An 18,561-nucleotide genomic window follows, 5' to 3' on the forward strand; every position below is an offset into this window, starting at 1 on the left:
TATGCGAAGTCGAGGACCCTCTCTTTCCTAGGCGGAGCTACGATACAAAAAAGAAGACGAACGACATTCCCCTCCCTGTGGAACTATTGCAAGACTACTGCACAAGAAAGAATAAGACAAACGACACTTTCCGACTCAGGAAGCCAATGCCAAGTCACCAATTAGACATGGCCCGGACCGGGATAATGCCAGCGAACCACTTCGAATCGAGGATGCCACAGGGAAAACTTCTGCACCAACCTTCGTAGGGTGTGGACGTCTCTCTCGCTTTCTCGCCTAAGTATCTGGGCCGCTTGTCTTAATGTTTTGCTCGCCGGACACATTACAAAAGGGTACCTGTCATCGGCCTTTAGCCAACTTAATCTTAATCTTAAAATAATGATTCCTAACTAGTCACAAGTTTGCCTGTGATACTCCATTATAGAAACTATGTATTGTGCCAAAACGAAAAACATTCACATTGCTAAACTCACAAACTAGTATTTAGTCAACTTACTCCATAATTTGTAATAATTTAGGGTTAAGAATTAATCTAAGTTTGCACGAAACGCCTAGCCATGATAGGTGTTCTAGTGACCCCCTCTGTAATTAGTATTTTATTAGATGTAAACCACACAATAACCAAAATCTGTAAACCCCGCATTGTAATCCTTATAGAGAATAAACTTTGATTTGATTTGAACTCCATATTTCCGCTCTGTGGATAATTTTCTAACGGTTATGGTGTGAAGCCGGTTGCTGAACTCAGGTGAAGTTGTTAGGTAAGACACATATGCAACAGTTAGGTATCTTTATTTCGAAACGTTTCGCCTACACAGTAGGCTTCTTCAGTCGAGTACAGAAAAGTTGATAGAAGCAGAAGATACTTGAAGACGATGTAATCAATCCATCACCCTTACTGATTACATCGTCTTCAAGTATCTTCTGTTTCTATCAACTTTTCTGTACTCGACTAAAGAAGCCTACTGTGTAGGCGAAACGTTTCGAAATAAAGATACCTAACTGTTGCATATGTGTCTTACCTAACAACCTGTCGGTATTTTATACCATTTTAATGTTCAGGTGAAGTTGTGGTCATCCGGCTCTGCTGGGGCTTGGTAAGGTACTCTACGTGATCTAATTGGGAACTTCTAATTCCTGTTTCTATTTACAAAGGGTCTCCTGTTCCCTTTTATTTCATGGCCTAGCTTTGGGTGATATATATTGTTCGTTCATCGGGAATGGAACTAAGCCACCTTTATATTTGGGTCATCCTAGATATCTACGCATATAATAATCTCTTTTTCTACAAGTACATGTACAAGGTATACAGGCCTAGTTGACATCAATGGCATGTTTTGTAGAAAGTCGCTTGTTATGCAGAGCATTTTGGGCAAATTAGGTAAATTTTAGCCCAGGATGCGACCAACACCAGTCCACTAATACCCAGGCTCCTATTTTAGTGATGGGTGAACATAGACAACCGGTGTAAGGAAACACGTCCACTGTTTTCACCCATTGCAGGGAATCGAACCCGGACTCTCACCGTGTGAAACGAGAGCTTTGCCTACCTGGCCACGGGCCACCGTGATAACTTATGTAATTTATGATAATTTGTGTAACTGTATTGATGTCTACCTGTACCTTAAACCCATTTTATTTGCAGATGACACTACTTATGTCTTCTCTCACCCAAACCCAAGTTACTAACACACTGTAAATGCCGAACTGCTAAAAATATCTACTTGGATGACTACCAACAGACTTATTCTCAATATAAACAAAACCTACTTCATGATATTTAGAAACAAAACTTCAAATGTACAGCTAAATATATTAAGTGGTTTACCCATTTCTAGACAGACAAAGGGCAAATTTCTAGGTCTCCACCATGACTGCAGTCTCAAATTGCAGACACACAGCAAATTTCCAAAAAAGTCTCCAAAACAGTAGGCATCTTTTCAAAGATGCGGTATTATGTACCCGAATCAGCTCTTCTAGCTCTGTACCACTCTCTCATTTACCCTTACCTCACCTATGGTATTTATGCATGGGGCTCAACCACAGCAAATCGCCTTGAGCCTTTAATAACCCAACAAAAAGCTGCATTAAACAACACACTTCACCACTTCTCAAGAATATACAAAACATCCACACTTATTGTGCCTACTACATACACAGAACACTATACTCAAATATAAACCCTCCTCTCAAACTCCTCCTTGATAATTATAACAGAACACACAGCCATAATACGAGACAGATCACTCTGATATTTCTCGTGTCCATCTCTCCCTGTGTAATATGCTATGCACATAAAGGGCCCGAAGATCTGGAATTCATTGCCAGAACACACTAAATGACCCCTGTCTGTAAATCAGTTTAAGGCCCTACTAAGAAATTACCTCATCACCCAAAATTAACCAGACAAACCGAACCTAATACCAACCAAGATGAGATAAGATTTCGTTCGGATTTTTAACCCCGGAGGGTTAGCCACCCAGGATAACCCAAGAAAGTCAGTGCGTCATCGAGGACTGTCTAACTTATTTCCATTGGGGTCCTTAATCTTGTCCCCCAGGATGCGACCCACACCAGTCGACTAACACCCAGGTACCTATTTGCTGCTAGGTGAACAGGACAATAGGTGTAAGGAAACGTGTCGAAATGTTTCCACCCGCCGGGAATCGAACCCGGGCCCTCCGTGTGTGAAGCGAGAGCTTCACACACGGAGGGCTGAGGATTGCTCAACCACTCACTACTTCAAAATTAGGATGTCTAAATTTCATTGTTTTAAATAGTACTAAATTATGATACATATGGTAAACTGTTTTAAATGGTTCTATTGTAATACTGTTGGGTTTATCAGGGCCACTTACAGCTTACTAGGTAAGCTGTAAGTGGCCCTGATAAACCCAACAAACAGCAAGAGGAGTACCTTGATAAACCCCACAAACAGCAAGAGGATTCCCCTGATAAACCCAAGAAACAGCAAGAGGATTCCCCTGATAAACCCAAGAAACAGCAAGAGGATTCCCCTGATAAACCTAAGAAACAGCAAGAGGATTCCCCTGATAAACCTAAGAAAGAGCAAGAGGATTCCCCTGATAAACCCAACAATCAGCAAGAGGATTCCTCTGATAAACCCAACAATCAGCAAGAGGATTCCCCTGATAAACCCAACAATCAGCAAGAGGATTCCCCTGATAAACCCAGCAATCAGCAAGAGGATCCCCCTGATAAACCCAACAATCAGCAAGAGGATTCCCCTGATAAACCCAAGAATCAGCAAGAGGATTCCCCTGATAAACCCAACAATCAGCAAGAGGATTCCCCTGATAAACCCTACAATCAGCAAGAGGATTCTGCTGATAAACAGAACAATCAGCAAGAGGATTCCCCTGATAAACCCAACAATCAGCAAGAGGATTCCCCTGATAAACCCAACAATCAGCAAGAGAATTCCCCTGATAAACCCAACAATCAGCAAGAGGATTCCCCTGATAAACCCAACAATCAGCAAGAGGATTCCCCTGATAAACCCAACAATCAGCAAGAGGATTCCCCTGATAAACCCTACAATCAGCAAGAGGATTCTGCTGATAAACAGAACAATCAGCAAGAGGATTCCCCTGATAAACCCAAGAATCAGCAAGAGGACTCCCCTGATAAACCCAACAATCAGCAAGAGGATTCCCCTGATAAACCCAACAATCAGCAAGAGGATTCCCCTGATAAACCCGACAATCAGCAAGAGGATTCCCCTGATAAACCCAACAATCAGCAAGAGGATTCCCCTGATAAACCCAACAATCAGCAAGAGGATTCCCCTGATAAACCCGACAATCAGCAAGAGGATTCCCCTGATAAACCCAACAATCAGCAAGAGGATTCCCCTGATAAACCCAACAATCAGCAAGAGGATTCCCCTGATAAACCCAACAATCAGCAAGAGGATTCCCCTGATAAACCCAACAATCAGCAAGAGGATTCCTCTGATAAACCCGACAAACAGCAAGAGGATTCCCCTGATAAACCCAAAATCAGCAAGAGGATTCCCCTGATAAACCCGACAATCTGCAAGAGGATTCCCCTGATAAACCCAATAATCAGCAAGAGGATTCCACTGATAAACCCAATAATCAGCAAGAGGATTCTGCTGATAAACCCAACAATCAGCAAGAGGATTCCGCTGATAAACCCAACAATCAGCAAGAGGATTCCCCTGATAAACCCGACAATCAGCAAGAGGATTCCCCTGATAAACCCAACAATCAGCAAGAGGATTCCACGATGGCTGTCGTGCAGCAGTTATACCCAACAACAACAACAACAACAACAACAACACGATGGCTATCGTTTCACAATTTAACAGTTATTGTTGCAGCATTTTTTATTTACACTTTCAGATTACCTGAGACGGGAAGCGAGGGTAAGGACGTTTATCCTGTGAGATTAATTATTTGGATTGTCCCATAAATGTACTGTGTAAATTTTACCTACCCTGGAGGGAAGGTCATGGTGGGGGGGGCCTCTGACCCCTTGTGGGTTTATAGCTTAGTTTTGATTGAAATAATGTGAGAGGTTCTTGATCCATGGAATTGGACCTGACATCATCTTTCTTGGATCTAACTTGACTGCCTCTCATTTCCCCAGCTGCTGTATGACTCCTACGGATTTAGCGCTCTCACTATGAATAATAATACAGAAAATGTCGACCATTTTACATACCTCATTTTGATAAACAACATTTTTCCCCTAATTACATTGTAAATAAAAATTCAGAAATATCAGACAAAATCTATTAGGTCAGTTTAAGTAAGTTTATTCATGTATACACAAATACAGTTACATAGATAATCATATATAGCAGCATATATGTAGATTACCTGGGATAACCTCAAAAAAAGTCAGAGTGACTTATTTCCATTAGGGTCCTTTAGTCATATTTAGAAACAAAAACAAATAAGTCTGTTTAATACAGATTTTCCCTTTGTTTAATTCATTTATGGGGAAATAATCTCGTGTCTGACCAGTTACAACTGTAGGACCCCAATGGCAATAAGTCACGTTGGCTTTTTTTTTTGGGTTATCCTGGGTATCCTGTGGCCCGGTGGCCTGGTGGCTAAAGCTCCCGCTTCACACATGGAGGGCCCGGGTTCGATTCCCGGTGGGTGGAAACATTCGATACGTTTCCTTACACCTGTTGTCCTGTTCACCTAGCAGCAAATAGGTACCTGGGTGTTAGGTGACTGGTGTGGGTTGCATCCTGGGGGACAAGATTAAGGACCCCAATGGAAATAAGTTAGACAGTCCTCAATGACGCACTGACTTTCTTGGGTTATCCTGGGTGGCTAACCCTCCGGGGTTAAAAATCCGAACGAAATCTTATCTTATTATAATTGTACTTTAATTCCAATTTTTTACAGGAGGGCCTCACTTATACAGCAGGTTAGGCTCCAGGCTACATCTTTACACTATCATATATTAAGTGAGCAATAGAGATAGGCCTAAAAATGCATATATAATCCACACATTGCTTTAAAATATTTTTGTCCTTAGCTTTTAGTGAGTGCTGAATATATTTATTGTAGGAAGTCTGCAGTGCTGTATGTCCCTTGTGGGTTTAGTGCATTGTTTTGATTATAATGTAATTATGTGAACATTAAAATGGTATAAAATACCAACAGATTGTTAGGTAAGACACATATGCAACAGTTAGGTATCTTTATTTCAAAATGTTTCGCCTACACAGTAGGCTTCTTCAGTTGACTTTTCAACTTTTCTGTACTCGACTGAAGGAGAAACATTTCAAAATAAAAATACCTAACTGTTGCATATGTGTCTTACCTAACAATAGTAATAATGTAGGAAGTTTGAATAAATATAGAATGGGTATAATTGAAAACTGCTGCATTAGCTAAATGCCATAAAGCAAAGTGCAGTATGCAGTATGCAGGTAATGTAGTTTACATTTAATAAAACATTGTTAGGTACATAAGAATGCCACTGGTATTCAATGTCTTTCAGGCAAACTAATCCTAATTCTTAGTAAGTAATTTTATTCAGGTATACACATATACAGTTACATAGATTATCATACATAGCAGTATATGTGTAGAGAACCTGGGATAACCCAGAAAAGTCAGAAGAGTGACTTACTTCCATTGGGGTCTACTTAAGAATTATACATAGAGTATAAGAGATAAGATTTTGTTTGGATTTTTAACCTTGGAGGGTTAGCCACCCAGGATAATCCAAGAAAGTCAGTGCATCATTGAGAGACTGTCTATCATATTTCCATTGTGGTCTTCAATCTTGTCCCCCAGGATGCCACCCACACCAGTCCACTAACACCTGCTAGGTGAATGGGGGACAGCAGGTGTAAGGAAACACACCCAATGTTTCCATCCCTGCCAAGGATCGAATCAAGGACACACTGTGTGTGAAGCAAGTGTTGCTTACCAGGCCAGTTCTACCATTGTGCCGACATGTTCTTGCAGTCAGCACAGTGTAACAACTATTCCCTCTACCTTGCCTACCAATGCTGTGCAACTGGGTTTAGCCCTGGTTCTTTTCTCTTTCTCTCATCCCTTCCTCTTACCCACCTATCTTCCTCTGTCCAAATCTCCCTTTTCACCCACATGGGTCTTACCTGGGAGTATTCTATGCTAGGCCATGGGACACTGTGGATTTCTTATGCAGTTAACTAATTTCACACTTTCCTTTGTATTGCCATCCTCACACGAGAAACAGACATCTGTTAAACATTTTGCACTCTGGGAGATATGTTGGTCTGTGAAATTTTGAAATATAACCTGTGCAGAGTGCAGATACACAGCCTTTTATTTGTAATTAGTCAGAATAAATTGATATTTTTTTCCACAGATCTGACCTTCAAAAGGCTGGTTATTGGTGTTATATCAGCAAGGGATCATTTATCTCATCGTAATGCTATACGCCAAACTTGGGGTTCCTTAGTACAAGACTTACCACATGTAGAACTAGTTTTTGTCCTCGGGGACAGAGATTGTCCATTACACCCAGCAGATCGTCTCTCTTCTCGCACCTGTCGTGAATGGTATATAGGTGAAGGTAAATATTGTATTTTTATTATTATTGTATTATTATTATTTTTAACACACCGGCCATTTCCTACTGAGGCAGGGTGGCTCATGTACTTGTAAAAATAAAGATTATTATTAGCAGTAGTATTATTATTACTAAAAAAGAAGAAAAACTTTCACCATCACTCACTCCATCACTGTCTTGCCAGAGGGTTGTTGATACTGTACTACAATTCAAAACTGCAGATATCCATATTATTATTACTACTGCTACTACTAGTAAGCTCATAAGGGTCATACTGTGCCGGGGAAAAAGAGTTGTAATTGTAATCCCAGTAAAGAGAGGATATTTCCAGTTCTAGTAAATGAGAGAATAAGATATGAACATATTATTGTAAATCTGAAGTACTATATACAGGTAGCCTTGTCTTTCTGTGCTCTCATTTCTCTCTGTATGTTGCACTTTTCTTTGGATGTGTGTTCTATAATGAACTATTGGTGATCCCTACTGATTTACCATTTTTAGGGGAATGCATAAAATCATTTCCCTATCATATTGTAAAATTTATAGATAAATTTTGCATTAGGCAGCTTGTAGTGCAGTGGTTAGTATGCAATGCTCACAGCCAAGAGAACATGGGGTTGAAATCCTCTTTGAGGTGGGTCATATGAGGAAATCTCCTAACATTAGGTACTCCTATTATCTAACAGTATACACATGCTCCTCACTTAAAGATGGTTCAACTCATGGTATTTTGACTTTACAATGGTATGATAGTGATGTTTTTTCATTAGTCATTAAACTTTGATGGGATAAATTTGTATTCAGTTATATACTTTTAAGTATGGGTATTTGGTTAGCTACAGTAATTATTTATTTACAGTAGACAGTGACAGTAGTTATTTATTTACTTGTTTATTTACTTATTTATTTACTTATTTATTTATCAGATCATATTCATATTCAACTTAAGATATTGTCAACTTTTGATGGGTTTGTTAGAACGTAACCCCATCCTATGTCGGGGAGCACCTGTATAGTTCCTGGAAGTTATTGACTTGCGGGTTACTTCCTGGAGGAGAAAAAAAAGACCTAATTAAGCATAAGCCACATTGTTTGGCTTTCTCGGGTAATCCTGGGTTAGTAACTCTCCGGGCTTGAAGACCCAAATCGAGCATTGTCTTTTTCTTCTTCTTCCTCTTCTTCTTCATTACTATTTTAAGGCAGCACTAATTTTATCAAATAATTTTTTATTATATTTCAGATATTGAGAATTCACATGTACGAACATTCTTCAAAAGCAAGAATGAGTTAGCTAAAGTTACTTTGGACTCTGAATGCAGCACTGGCTTGGGTATAAAAATTCTACATCCTGTAATTTTGGAGGAAGTAAGTGTACGAGCAACAGTTTTGAAGAATGCTGCAGATATCTTTATCATACTTCAAGATGCTAAAGAAATGATTGAGAGTGTGAAAGTATCAAGTGAATCCTGCTCAGAAGAAAATGGATATTGCAGCATCAAGTTGCCTGCTCCATTATATCTACCAAAGGGATTTGAAGGAGAGTTAAGAGTGCACAAGAAGGGGATAGATGATATAAGCTTGTGTGGGGAAGATTTATACTCTCTTCAATCTAAGACAAAGTGGGTACGTTATTTTTACTTTCCCTTTTTTTTTATTTCTTGGTAGATAAAATTAAATTTTAGGGGTGTATTACTCTTTATATAGTATGTACAATGTTATAAAATTACTGAACGTATTGCAATATAGTACATTTGTTCTTGCCTATCTCATTTTTTTAAATATTGGTACTACATAGCTGTTTTCCAATGGTATAGTATTTCCTTTGTGGTGACATCTGATGTGTTTTGGGGCTTCCAAAACTTGGCCCCCTCATGAATGGTGCAGCTGTTTCTTTTTCTAGTTAACTATATGTGTGTGTGTGTAAAGGTAGAAAGTTGAAAGTGAACATAGAAAAGAGTAAGGTGATGAGGGTATCAAATGATTTAGATAAAGAAAAATTGGATATCAAATTGGGAAGGAGGAGTATGGAAGAAGTGAATGTTTTCAGATACTTGGGAGTTGATGTGTCGGCGGATGGATTTATGAAGGATGAGGTTAATCATAGAATTGATGAGGGGAAAAAAGGTGAGTGGTGCGTTGAGGTATTTGTGGAGTCAAAAAATGCTATCTATGGAGGCAAAGAAGGGAATGTATGACAGTATAGTAGTACCAACACTTTTATATGGGTGTGAAGCTTGGGTTGTGAATGCAGCAGCAAGGAGACAGTTGGAGGCAGTGGAGATGTCCTGTCTAAGGGCAATGTGTGGTGTAAATATTATGCAGAAAATTTGGAGTGTAGAAATTAGGAGAAGGTGTAGAGTTAATAAAAGTATTAGTCAGAGGGCTGAAGAGGGGTTGTTGAGGTGGTTTGGTCATTTAGAGAGAATGGATCAAAGTAGAATGAAATGGAGAGCATTTAAATCGGTAGGAGAAGGAAGACGGGGTAGGGGTCGTCCTCGAAAAGGTTGGAAGGAAGGGGTAAGGGAGGTTTTATGGGCGAGGGGCTTGGGCTTCCAGCAGGCGTGCATGAGCGTGTTCGATAGGAGTGAATGGAGACGAATGGTATTTGAGACCTGACGATCTGTTGGAGTGTGAGCAGGGTAATATTTAGTGAAGGGATTCAGGGAAACCGGTTATTTTTATGTAGCTGGACTTGAGTCCTGGAAATGGACATTCACTCAACATTTCCCAAAATCTCTCTCTCTCCTCTACACTTCTCTCTTCTCCAGGTGCATACACGCTTATTATAACCCACTTTTCACATCCAATCTTTATTTTACTCCACATAATCCTTGAATTAATACATTTATAGTCCCTCTTTTCCTGCCATAGCTTATCCTTCAACATTATTGCTACTCCTTCTTTAGCTCTAACTCTATTTGAAACCCCTGACCTAATCCCATTTATTCCTCTCCATTGAAACTCTCCCACCCCCTTCATATATATATTGTATGGATGTGAATGCAGCAGCGAGGAGACGGTTGGAGGCAGTGGAGATGTCCTGTCTAAGGGAAATGTGTGGTGTAAATATTATGCAGAAAATTCGGAGTGTGGAAATTAGGAGAAGGTGTGGAGTTAATAAAAGCATTAGGCAGAGGGCAGAAGAGGGGTTGTTGAGGTGGTTTGGTCATTTAGAGAGAATGGATCAAAGTAGAATGACATGGAAAGCATGTAAATCTATAGGGGAAGGAAGGAGGGGTAGGGGTCGTCCTCGAAAGGGTTGGAGAGAGGGGGTAAAGGAGGTTTTGTGGGTGAGGGGCTTGGACTTCCAGCAAGCGTGCGTGAGCATGTTAGATAGGAGTGAATGGAGACGAATGATACTTGGGACCTGACGATCTGTTGGAGTGTGAGCAGGGTAATATTTAGTAAAGGGATTCAGGGAAACCTGTTATTTTCATATAGTCGGACTTGAGTCTTGGAAATGGGAAGTACAATGCCTTCACTTTAAAGGAGGGGTTTGGGATATTGGCAGTTTGGAGGGATATGTTGTGTATCTTTATACGTATATGCGTCTAAACTGTTGTATTCTGAGCACATCTGCAAAAACAGTGATAATGTGTGAGTGTGGCGAAAGTGTTGAATGATGATGAAAGCATTTTCTTTTTGGGGATTTTCTTTCTTTTTTGGGTCACCCTGCCTCGGTGGGAGACGGCCGACTTGTTGAAAAAAAAATATATATATATATTATATACAGTGGTCCCTCGTTGTTCGTAATTAATCCATTCCTGGAGCCGTTACTATAAACGAAATTTATGATTTCCGAATCAATTTTCCCCATAAGAAGTAATGTAAATACAATTAATCCGTTCCTGACACCCAGAAGTATTAAAACAAAAAAATTTTTAACATGAAATATACATGAAGTACATAAACAATTTATTTATTATTATCACACTGGCCGATTCCCACCAAGGCAGGGTGGCCCGAAAAAGAAAAACTTTCACCATCATTCACTCCATCACTGTCTTGCCAGAAGGGTGCTTTACACTACAGTTTTTAAACTGCAACATTAACACCCCTCCTTCAGAGTGCAGGCACTGTACTTCCCATCTCCAGGACTCAAGTCCGGCCTGCCGGTTTCCCTGAATCCCTTCATAAATGTTACTTTGCTCACACTCCAACAGCACGTCAAGTATTAAAAACCATTTGTCTCCATTCACTCCTATCAAACACGCTCACGCATGCCTGCTGGAAGTCCAAGCCCCTTGCACACAAAACCTCCTTTACCCCCTCCCTCCAACCCTTCCTAGGCCGACCCCTACCCCGCCTTCCTTCCACTACAGACTGATACACTCTTGAAGTCATTCTGTTTCGCTCCATTCTCTCTACATGTCCGAACCACCTCAACAACCCTTCCTCAGCCCTCTGGACAACAGTTTTGGTAATCCCGCACCTCCTCCTAACTTCCAAACTACGAATTCTCTGCATTATATTCACACCACACATTGCCCTCAGACATGACATCTCCACTGCCTCCAGCCTTCTCCTCGCTGCAACATTCATCACCCACGCTTCACACCCATATAAGAGCGTTGGTAAAACTATACTCTCATACATTCCCCTCTTTGCCTCCAAGGACAAAGTTCTTTGTCTCCACAGACTCCTAAGTGCACCATTAACAGCATAACACTTACCTTTATTGGAGATTCTTCTTAGTGTATGGGAGACTGGAGGAGAAGAGAGAGTGGATTGTTTGTAGTTTGGAAGGGGAATCCCCTTCCATCAACACCTCAGGTACCATTTACTTTTCTGGGGTTGCTTCTCTTCTCTGTTTCATAATGCCACTAGGACCACCTTGAGAGTCACTGGAGTCCTGTCTCACAAAATAACTGTGGAGAGAGCTCTGTTTCTGGCGTCTCTTTAACACTTCCCTAAAATGGCCCAAGACTTTGTCACTGTACATGTTGCCAACCTGGCTTGCAACAACCTTGTTAGGGTGATGTTTCTCCATAAAGCTTTCCATCTTACCCCACATAGTAAAAATCTCTTTAATTTCTGAAGAAGGCACCTTCTTCCATCTCTCTTCCTCCTCCTCTGCAGCAAGATTCTGAGCTGTGATGTGTTGCTCTTCCTGCTGAAGCTCTTGCAGCTCCTCAGTGGTGAGCTCTTCATTGTGGTCTTCCACCAATTCTTCCACATCCTCCAAACTCACATCCAACCCCATGGAACTCCCCAGTGCCACAATTGATTTTACAACAGACATAGGCTCATTAGGGTCAGTCCCAAATCCTTCAAAATCCCTCTTGTCGACACAATCTGGCCACAATTTTCTCCAGGCAGAGTTCAGAGTCCTGGTAGTCACTCCCTCCCAAGCCATACCTATAAGGGTTATGCAGTAGAGGATGCTGAAGTGTTCTCTCCAAAATTCCCTTAGGGTCAAGTGAGTGTCTGTGGTCACAGTCAAGCACCTGTGAAACATTGCTTTTGTGTAGAGTTTTTTAAAGTTTGCAATAACCTGCTGGTCCATGGGTTGGAGGAGAGGAGTGGTATTCGGGGGCAAGAACTTTACTGTGATGAACCCAAACTCCTCGAAAATTAGGTCATCCAAGTTTGGAGGATGAGCAGGTGCATTGTCCATTACTAGCACGCACTTGAGATCCAATTTCTTTTCCAGGAGATACTCCTTCACACTAGGGCCAAACACTTCATTGAACCACTCAACGAAAAATTTCCCTCATGACCCATGCCTTACTATTAGATTTCCAAAACACACACAATTTACTCTTCATAACATTGTTTTTCCTGAACACTCTGGGATTTTCAGAATGGTACACTAGTAATGGCTTCGCTTTGAAATCCCCACTAGCATTAGCACAGAACATTAGTGTCAGCCTGTCTTTCATAGGCTTATGTCCTGGCATTGCCTTTTCCTCTTGTGTAATGAAGGTCCTCTTTTGCATTTTCTTCCAAAAGAGGCCTGTTTCGTCACAATTGAACACTTGTTCAGGTTTCAGTCCTTCAGCCTCTATGTACTCCTGGAATTCATGCACATATTTTTCAGCCGCCTTGTGGTCCGAACTGGCAGCTTCACCATGCCTTACCACACTGTGTATGCCAATACAGTTCTTAAGTCTCTCAAACCAGCCTTTGCTGGCCTTAAATCCACTCACTTCACCACTATTTGCAGGCAATTTCTTTACCAAATCTTCATGCAACTGCCTAGCCTTTTCACAAATAAACGAAGTCATAAGAGTATCTCCTGCTAATTGTTTCTCATTTATCCACACCAATAATAACTTCTTAACCTCTTCCAGTACTGGTGATCTCATTTTTGTCAGCATAGTTACTCCCTTTGCAACAACAGCATCCTTTATTTCATTTTTCTTGGCCACTATGGAACATAAGGTTGTGTAGGGTTTCTTATACATCCTGGCCAGTTCGGCCACACTTGTACCACTTTCATATCGTTCAATGATGGTTTTCTTAAATTCAATCGTATTTCTCACCTTCTTTACCACAGGCTTGGCACTAGGAGCTTTCTTTGGAGCCATGGTAGCTTATTTAGTACTTGCAAGCACTAAAATAAATGGAATATTATGAAATATTTCGCTGGAGCACGCGAGGGGACCTTCGCTCACTGGTAAACAATACCAGACTGGCTGCCGCCCTAGCCCACGCCGTGCGTACGCGTCCCGGACGAACTACGACTCGCGAGTCAACCTATGAAAAGCGAGTCCATGTTTATACGAAAATACCCCTATGATTGGCGAATTTTACGATTGCCGGGAACTACGAAAAGCAGGGGACCACTGTATATATATATATATATATGGTAGTGATGTATGGTGCCATGTATAGTAGTAATGTATGGTAACATATATGGTATAGTATTGTGCTCTGATTTGTATGGTAGTGATGTATGGTGACATGTATGGTTTTGTGCTCTGATTTGTATGGTAGTGATATTTGGTGACATGTATTGTGCTCTGATTTGTATGGTAGTGATGTATGGTGACATGTATGGTATTGTGCTCTGATGCATATGGTAATGATGTATTGTGACATGTATGGTAGTGTTGTATAGTGACATGTATGGTAGTGTTGTATGGTGATGTATGGCAGTGCTGTAGTGGTCATTAGTGATGTGTAGTGTTGTGTACTGATGTGTAGTGATCATTAGTGATGTGTAGTGAGTGTAGTGATCATTAGTGATGTGTAGTGAGTGTAGTGATCATTAGTGATGTGTAGTGATCACTAGCGATGTGTAGTGATCATTAGTGATGTGTAGTGATCATTAGTGATGTGTAGTGATCATTAGTGATGTGTAGTGATCATTAGTGATGTGTAGTGATCATTAGTGATGTGTAGTGATCATTAGTGATGTGTAGTGATCATTAGTGATGTGTAGTGATCATTAGTGATGTGTAGTGATCACTAGCGATGTGTAGTGATCATTAGTGATGTGTAGTGATCATTAGTGATGTGTAGTGATCATTAGCGATGTGTAGTTATCATTAGTGATGTGTACCTGGAGTTTACCTGGAGAGGGTTTCCAGGGTCAATATTAATTATGCACCATCAATGGAAACTAAGAACCACAATGTAAATGAGTCACTGTCTTTTTTCACAGTTATGCTAGATAATTTACTGCTATGTTACTATGTATAACAATTATAGTCACTTAAATTTTTGTAAGTGTACTTGTGTGTACTTGTACCTAAATAAACTTAGGGTTTGGTTGAAGTTTCTTCTGAATAAACTTACTTAGATGAGGGTCCAGGTTCGATTCACGGCAAAGGATAGAAACATTGGACTTGTTTCTATCCTGACTGTCTATGTTCACCTATCAGTAAAATGGGAACCTGGTGTGGGTTGCATCCTGGGTGTTAGTGGACTGGTGTGGGTTGCATCGTGGGTGTTAGTGGACCGGTGTGGGTTGCATCCTGGGTGTTAGTGGACTGGTGTGGGTCGCATCGTGGGTGTTAGTGGACTGGTGTGGGTCACATCGTGGGTGTTAGTGGACTGGTGTGGGCCATATCCTGGGTGTTAGTGCACTGGTGTGGGTCACATCCTGGGTGTTAGTGGACTGGAGTGGGTCACATCCTGGGTGTTACTGGACTGGTGTGGGAACCATCCTGGGTGTTAGTGGACTGGTATGGATCGCATCCTGGGTGTTAGTGGATGGGTGTGGGTCGCATCCTGGGTGTTAGTGGACGGGTGTGGGTCGCATCCTGGGTGTTAGTGGATGGGTGTGGGTCACATCCTAGGTGTTAGTGGACTGGTGTGGGTCACATCCTGGGTGTTATTGGACTGGTATGGGTCGCATCCTGGGTGTTAGTGGACTGGTATGGGTCGCATCCTGGGTGTTAGTGGACTGGTGTGGGTCACATCCTGGAGAGGGTTATGAGTGTCAACATTAACTATGCACCATCAATGGAAACTAAGAACCACAATGGAAATGAGTCACTGTCTTTTTTCACAGTTATACTAGATAATTTACTGCTATGTTACTATGTATAACAATCATAGTCACTTAAATTTTCGTAAGTGTACTTGTGTGTACTTGTACCTAAATAAACTTAGGGTTTGGTTGAAGTTTCTTCTGAATAAACTTACTTAGATGAGGGTCCAGGTTCGATTTACGGCAAAGGATAGAAACATTGGACTTGTTTTCTTACACTGACTGTATATGTTCACCCATTAGTAAAGTGGGAACCTGGGTGTCAATCAACTGGTGTGGGTTGCATCCTGGGAGTTAGTGGACTGCTGTGGGTCCCATCCTGGGTGTTAGAGAACTGGTGTGGGTCACATCCTGGGTGTTAGTGGACTGGAGTGGGTTGCATCCTGGGTGTTAGTGGGCTGGTGTGGGTCACATCCTGGGTGTTAGTGGACTGGTGTGGGTTATATCCTGGGTGTTAGTGGACAGATGTGAGTCACATCCAGGGTGTTAGTGGACTGGTGTGGGTCACATCCAGGGTGTTAATGGACTGGTGTGGGTCACATCCTGGGTGTTAGTGGACTGTTGTGAGTCACATCTTGGGTGTTAGTGGACTGGTGTGGGTCACATCCTGGATGTTAGTGGACTGGTGTGGGGTCACATCCTGGGTGTAAGTGGACTGGTGTGGGTTGCATCCTGGGTGTTAGTGGACTGGTGTGGGTGGCATCCCAGGTGTTAGTGGACTGGTGTGGGTGGCATCCCAGGTGTTAGTGGACTGGTGTGGGTAACATGCTGGGTGTTAGTGGACTGGTGTGGGTTGCATCCTGGGACAAAACTGACCAAATTTGTGGGAAATGCTCAACATAACAAGGGACTTTCCATATAGTAGTATGTCATTGATGTCAGCTATGGTCTGTATAAGTTGTATCGTGTACCGGCAGTAATAAAGATATTATTTTTATTATTATTACTTTATCTTCCCCACATAACGATTACCTCCAAATGTGACCAATTATGTAAGTGTATTTATGTAAGTGCGTTTGTACGTGTATGTTTGGGGGTCTGAAATGGACTAATCTACTTCACAATATTTCTTATGGGAACAAATTCGGTCAGTACTGGCACCTGAACATACTTCTGGAGTATAAGTGGCTTTGGCATACTGCTCTTATCTGTATTTTTTTGTACCTCTGTATGTGTGCTCAAATTGGAAATAAATAAAAATAAATAAATAAATAAATAAATAAATCTTCCAGCCTCACTGATGGCTTCACCTTTGACACAGACTTCTCTAACTTTTAGACAGCAACAAATTTATTAAACAAACTTTGATAATATGTACTTCCTTTAGCACTCGTCACAACCCATTCTAACTCAACCTTTGTTATCCTCTCCAGCCCTGGCTATTTTCTGCTCCAGCAACACCCTCTGTCCTGCACCACTGTGTGACTACTGGGTTTAGTGCTTGTTATATAAATAATAATAATACACTGCAGTAAATTGTTAAGTACTCCACATTACTATGGTAACCTTTTCAGTACTTCACATCACTACAGTAAGCTATTCAGTAAGTGATAAAAGTTGTCAGTCATCACTACAGGATGCTGTCATTCATCACTACTGGATGCTGTCAGTCATCACTACAGGATGCTGTCAGTCATCACTAGAGGATGCTGTCAGTCATCACTACAGGATGCTGTCAGTCATCGCTACAGGATGCTGTCATTCATCACTACAGGATGCTGTCAGTCATCACTACAGGATGCTGTCAGTCATCGCTACAGGATGCTGTCATTCATCACTACAGGATGCTGCCAGTCATCACTACAGATGCTGTCATTCATCACTACAGGATGCTGTCAGTCATCACTAGAGGATGCTGTCAGTCATCACTAGAGGATGCTGTCAGTCATCACTAGAGGATGCTGTCAGTCATCACTATAGGATGCTGTCAGTCATCACTACAGGATGCTGTCAGTCATCACTACAGGATGCTGTCAGTCATTACTACAGGATGCTGTCAGTCATCACTACAGGATGCTGTCAGTCATCACTACAGGATGCTGTCAGTCATCACTACAGGATGCTGTCAGTCATCACTACAGGATGCTGTCAGTCATCACTACAGGATGCTGTCAGTCATCACTACAGGATGCTGTCAGTCATCACTACAGGATGCTGTCAGTCATCACTACAGGATGCTGTCAGTCATCACTACAGGATGCTGTCAGTCATCACTTCCATCACTGGAAAAACCAAAGCTCTTCTAGTTTCCTTTACTATTAGCTTCACTACATTGCTATTAAAGAACCTTGAAGTAATATAATATAGTTAAGACCTTGAAGTAATACAGTTAAGACACTGAAGGAGTGAACTCCTTGAGTGCATCTAACTATATTACAGTGGACCCCCACATAACGATTACCTCCAAATGTGACCAATTATGTAAGTGTATTTATGTAAGTGCGTTTGTATGTGTATGTTTGGGGGTCTGAAATGGACTAATCTACTTCACAATATTTCTTATGGGAACAAATTCGGTCAGTACTGGCACCTGAACATACTTCTGGAGTGAAAAAATATCGTTAACCGGGGGTCCACTGTATAAGTGTATAGTCTAAGATGAAGTACTTCAGAGACTTACTATAACAGTACTAAATATCTTCTGCTCTTCGAGGGAAAGAAACCATCCTCCAAAGATACAAGCTTTAGTTGAAGAGAAAGTGAAAGTCCAGAAGAACATCTTAGAACACAAGAGTCGCCAGCTGGAGGACCTCAATATGAATAAATACAAGGAGAACATGCTGGAGTTCCTCGGATGTAAAAGAAACTACGTAGGCAGAGAAAGCTTTGAAAGCTTCTTGAACGAAAATATTCTCATTTCCAAAGGACCTCAAGATTTTGTTTTCCGGATGGAATTAAATTAACTGTATCTAAAATACGGAGCTGAGGTAGGACTGGTATTTGCTAATTCTATGGACCTTGGAAAACAATTATGCACTTCCGGCATCGGCGTCAAGAAAATGGGAGCCAGGTATAACTTTGAGTATACCTGTCAAGGAATGAGATGGATT

At 41.2% G+C, this 18,561-nt stretch overlaps 1 protein-coding gene across 1 annotated transcript in view; it reads left to right on the forward strand.

Annotated features, from left to right (window-relative positions):
* Positions 1-4,131: 4,131 nt before the first annotated feature.
* LOC128703205 (UDP-GalNAc:beta-1,3-N-acetylgalactosaminyltransferase 2-like) overlaps positions 4,132-18,561 on the forward strand; it is a 28,232-nt gene continuing 13,802 nt past the window's right edge. Inside the window, exons 1-3 of the mRNA XM_070103414.1 lie at positions 4,132-4,411; positions 6,868-7,074; positions 8,312-8,694. Coding sequence (XP_069959515.1) covers positions 4,273-4,411; positions 6,868-7,074; positions 8,312-8,694 — 729 coding nt within the window. The 5' untranslated portion in view covers positions 4,132-4,272. The remainder of the gene's footprint in view (positions 4,412-6,867; positions 7,075-8,311; positions 8,695-18,561) is intronic.

This window comes from Cherax quadricarinatus, chromosome 85 (genome assembly GCF_038502225.1).
Source record: "Cherax quadricarinatus isolate ZL_2023a chromosome 85, ASM3850222v1, whole genome shotgun sequence".
Classification (NCBI taxonomy): Eukaryota; Metazoa; Arthropoda; class Malacostraca; order Decapoda; family Parastacidae; genus Cherax; species Cherax quadricarinatus.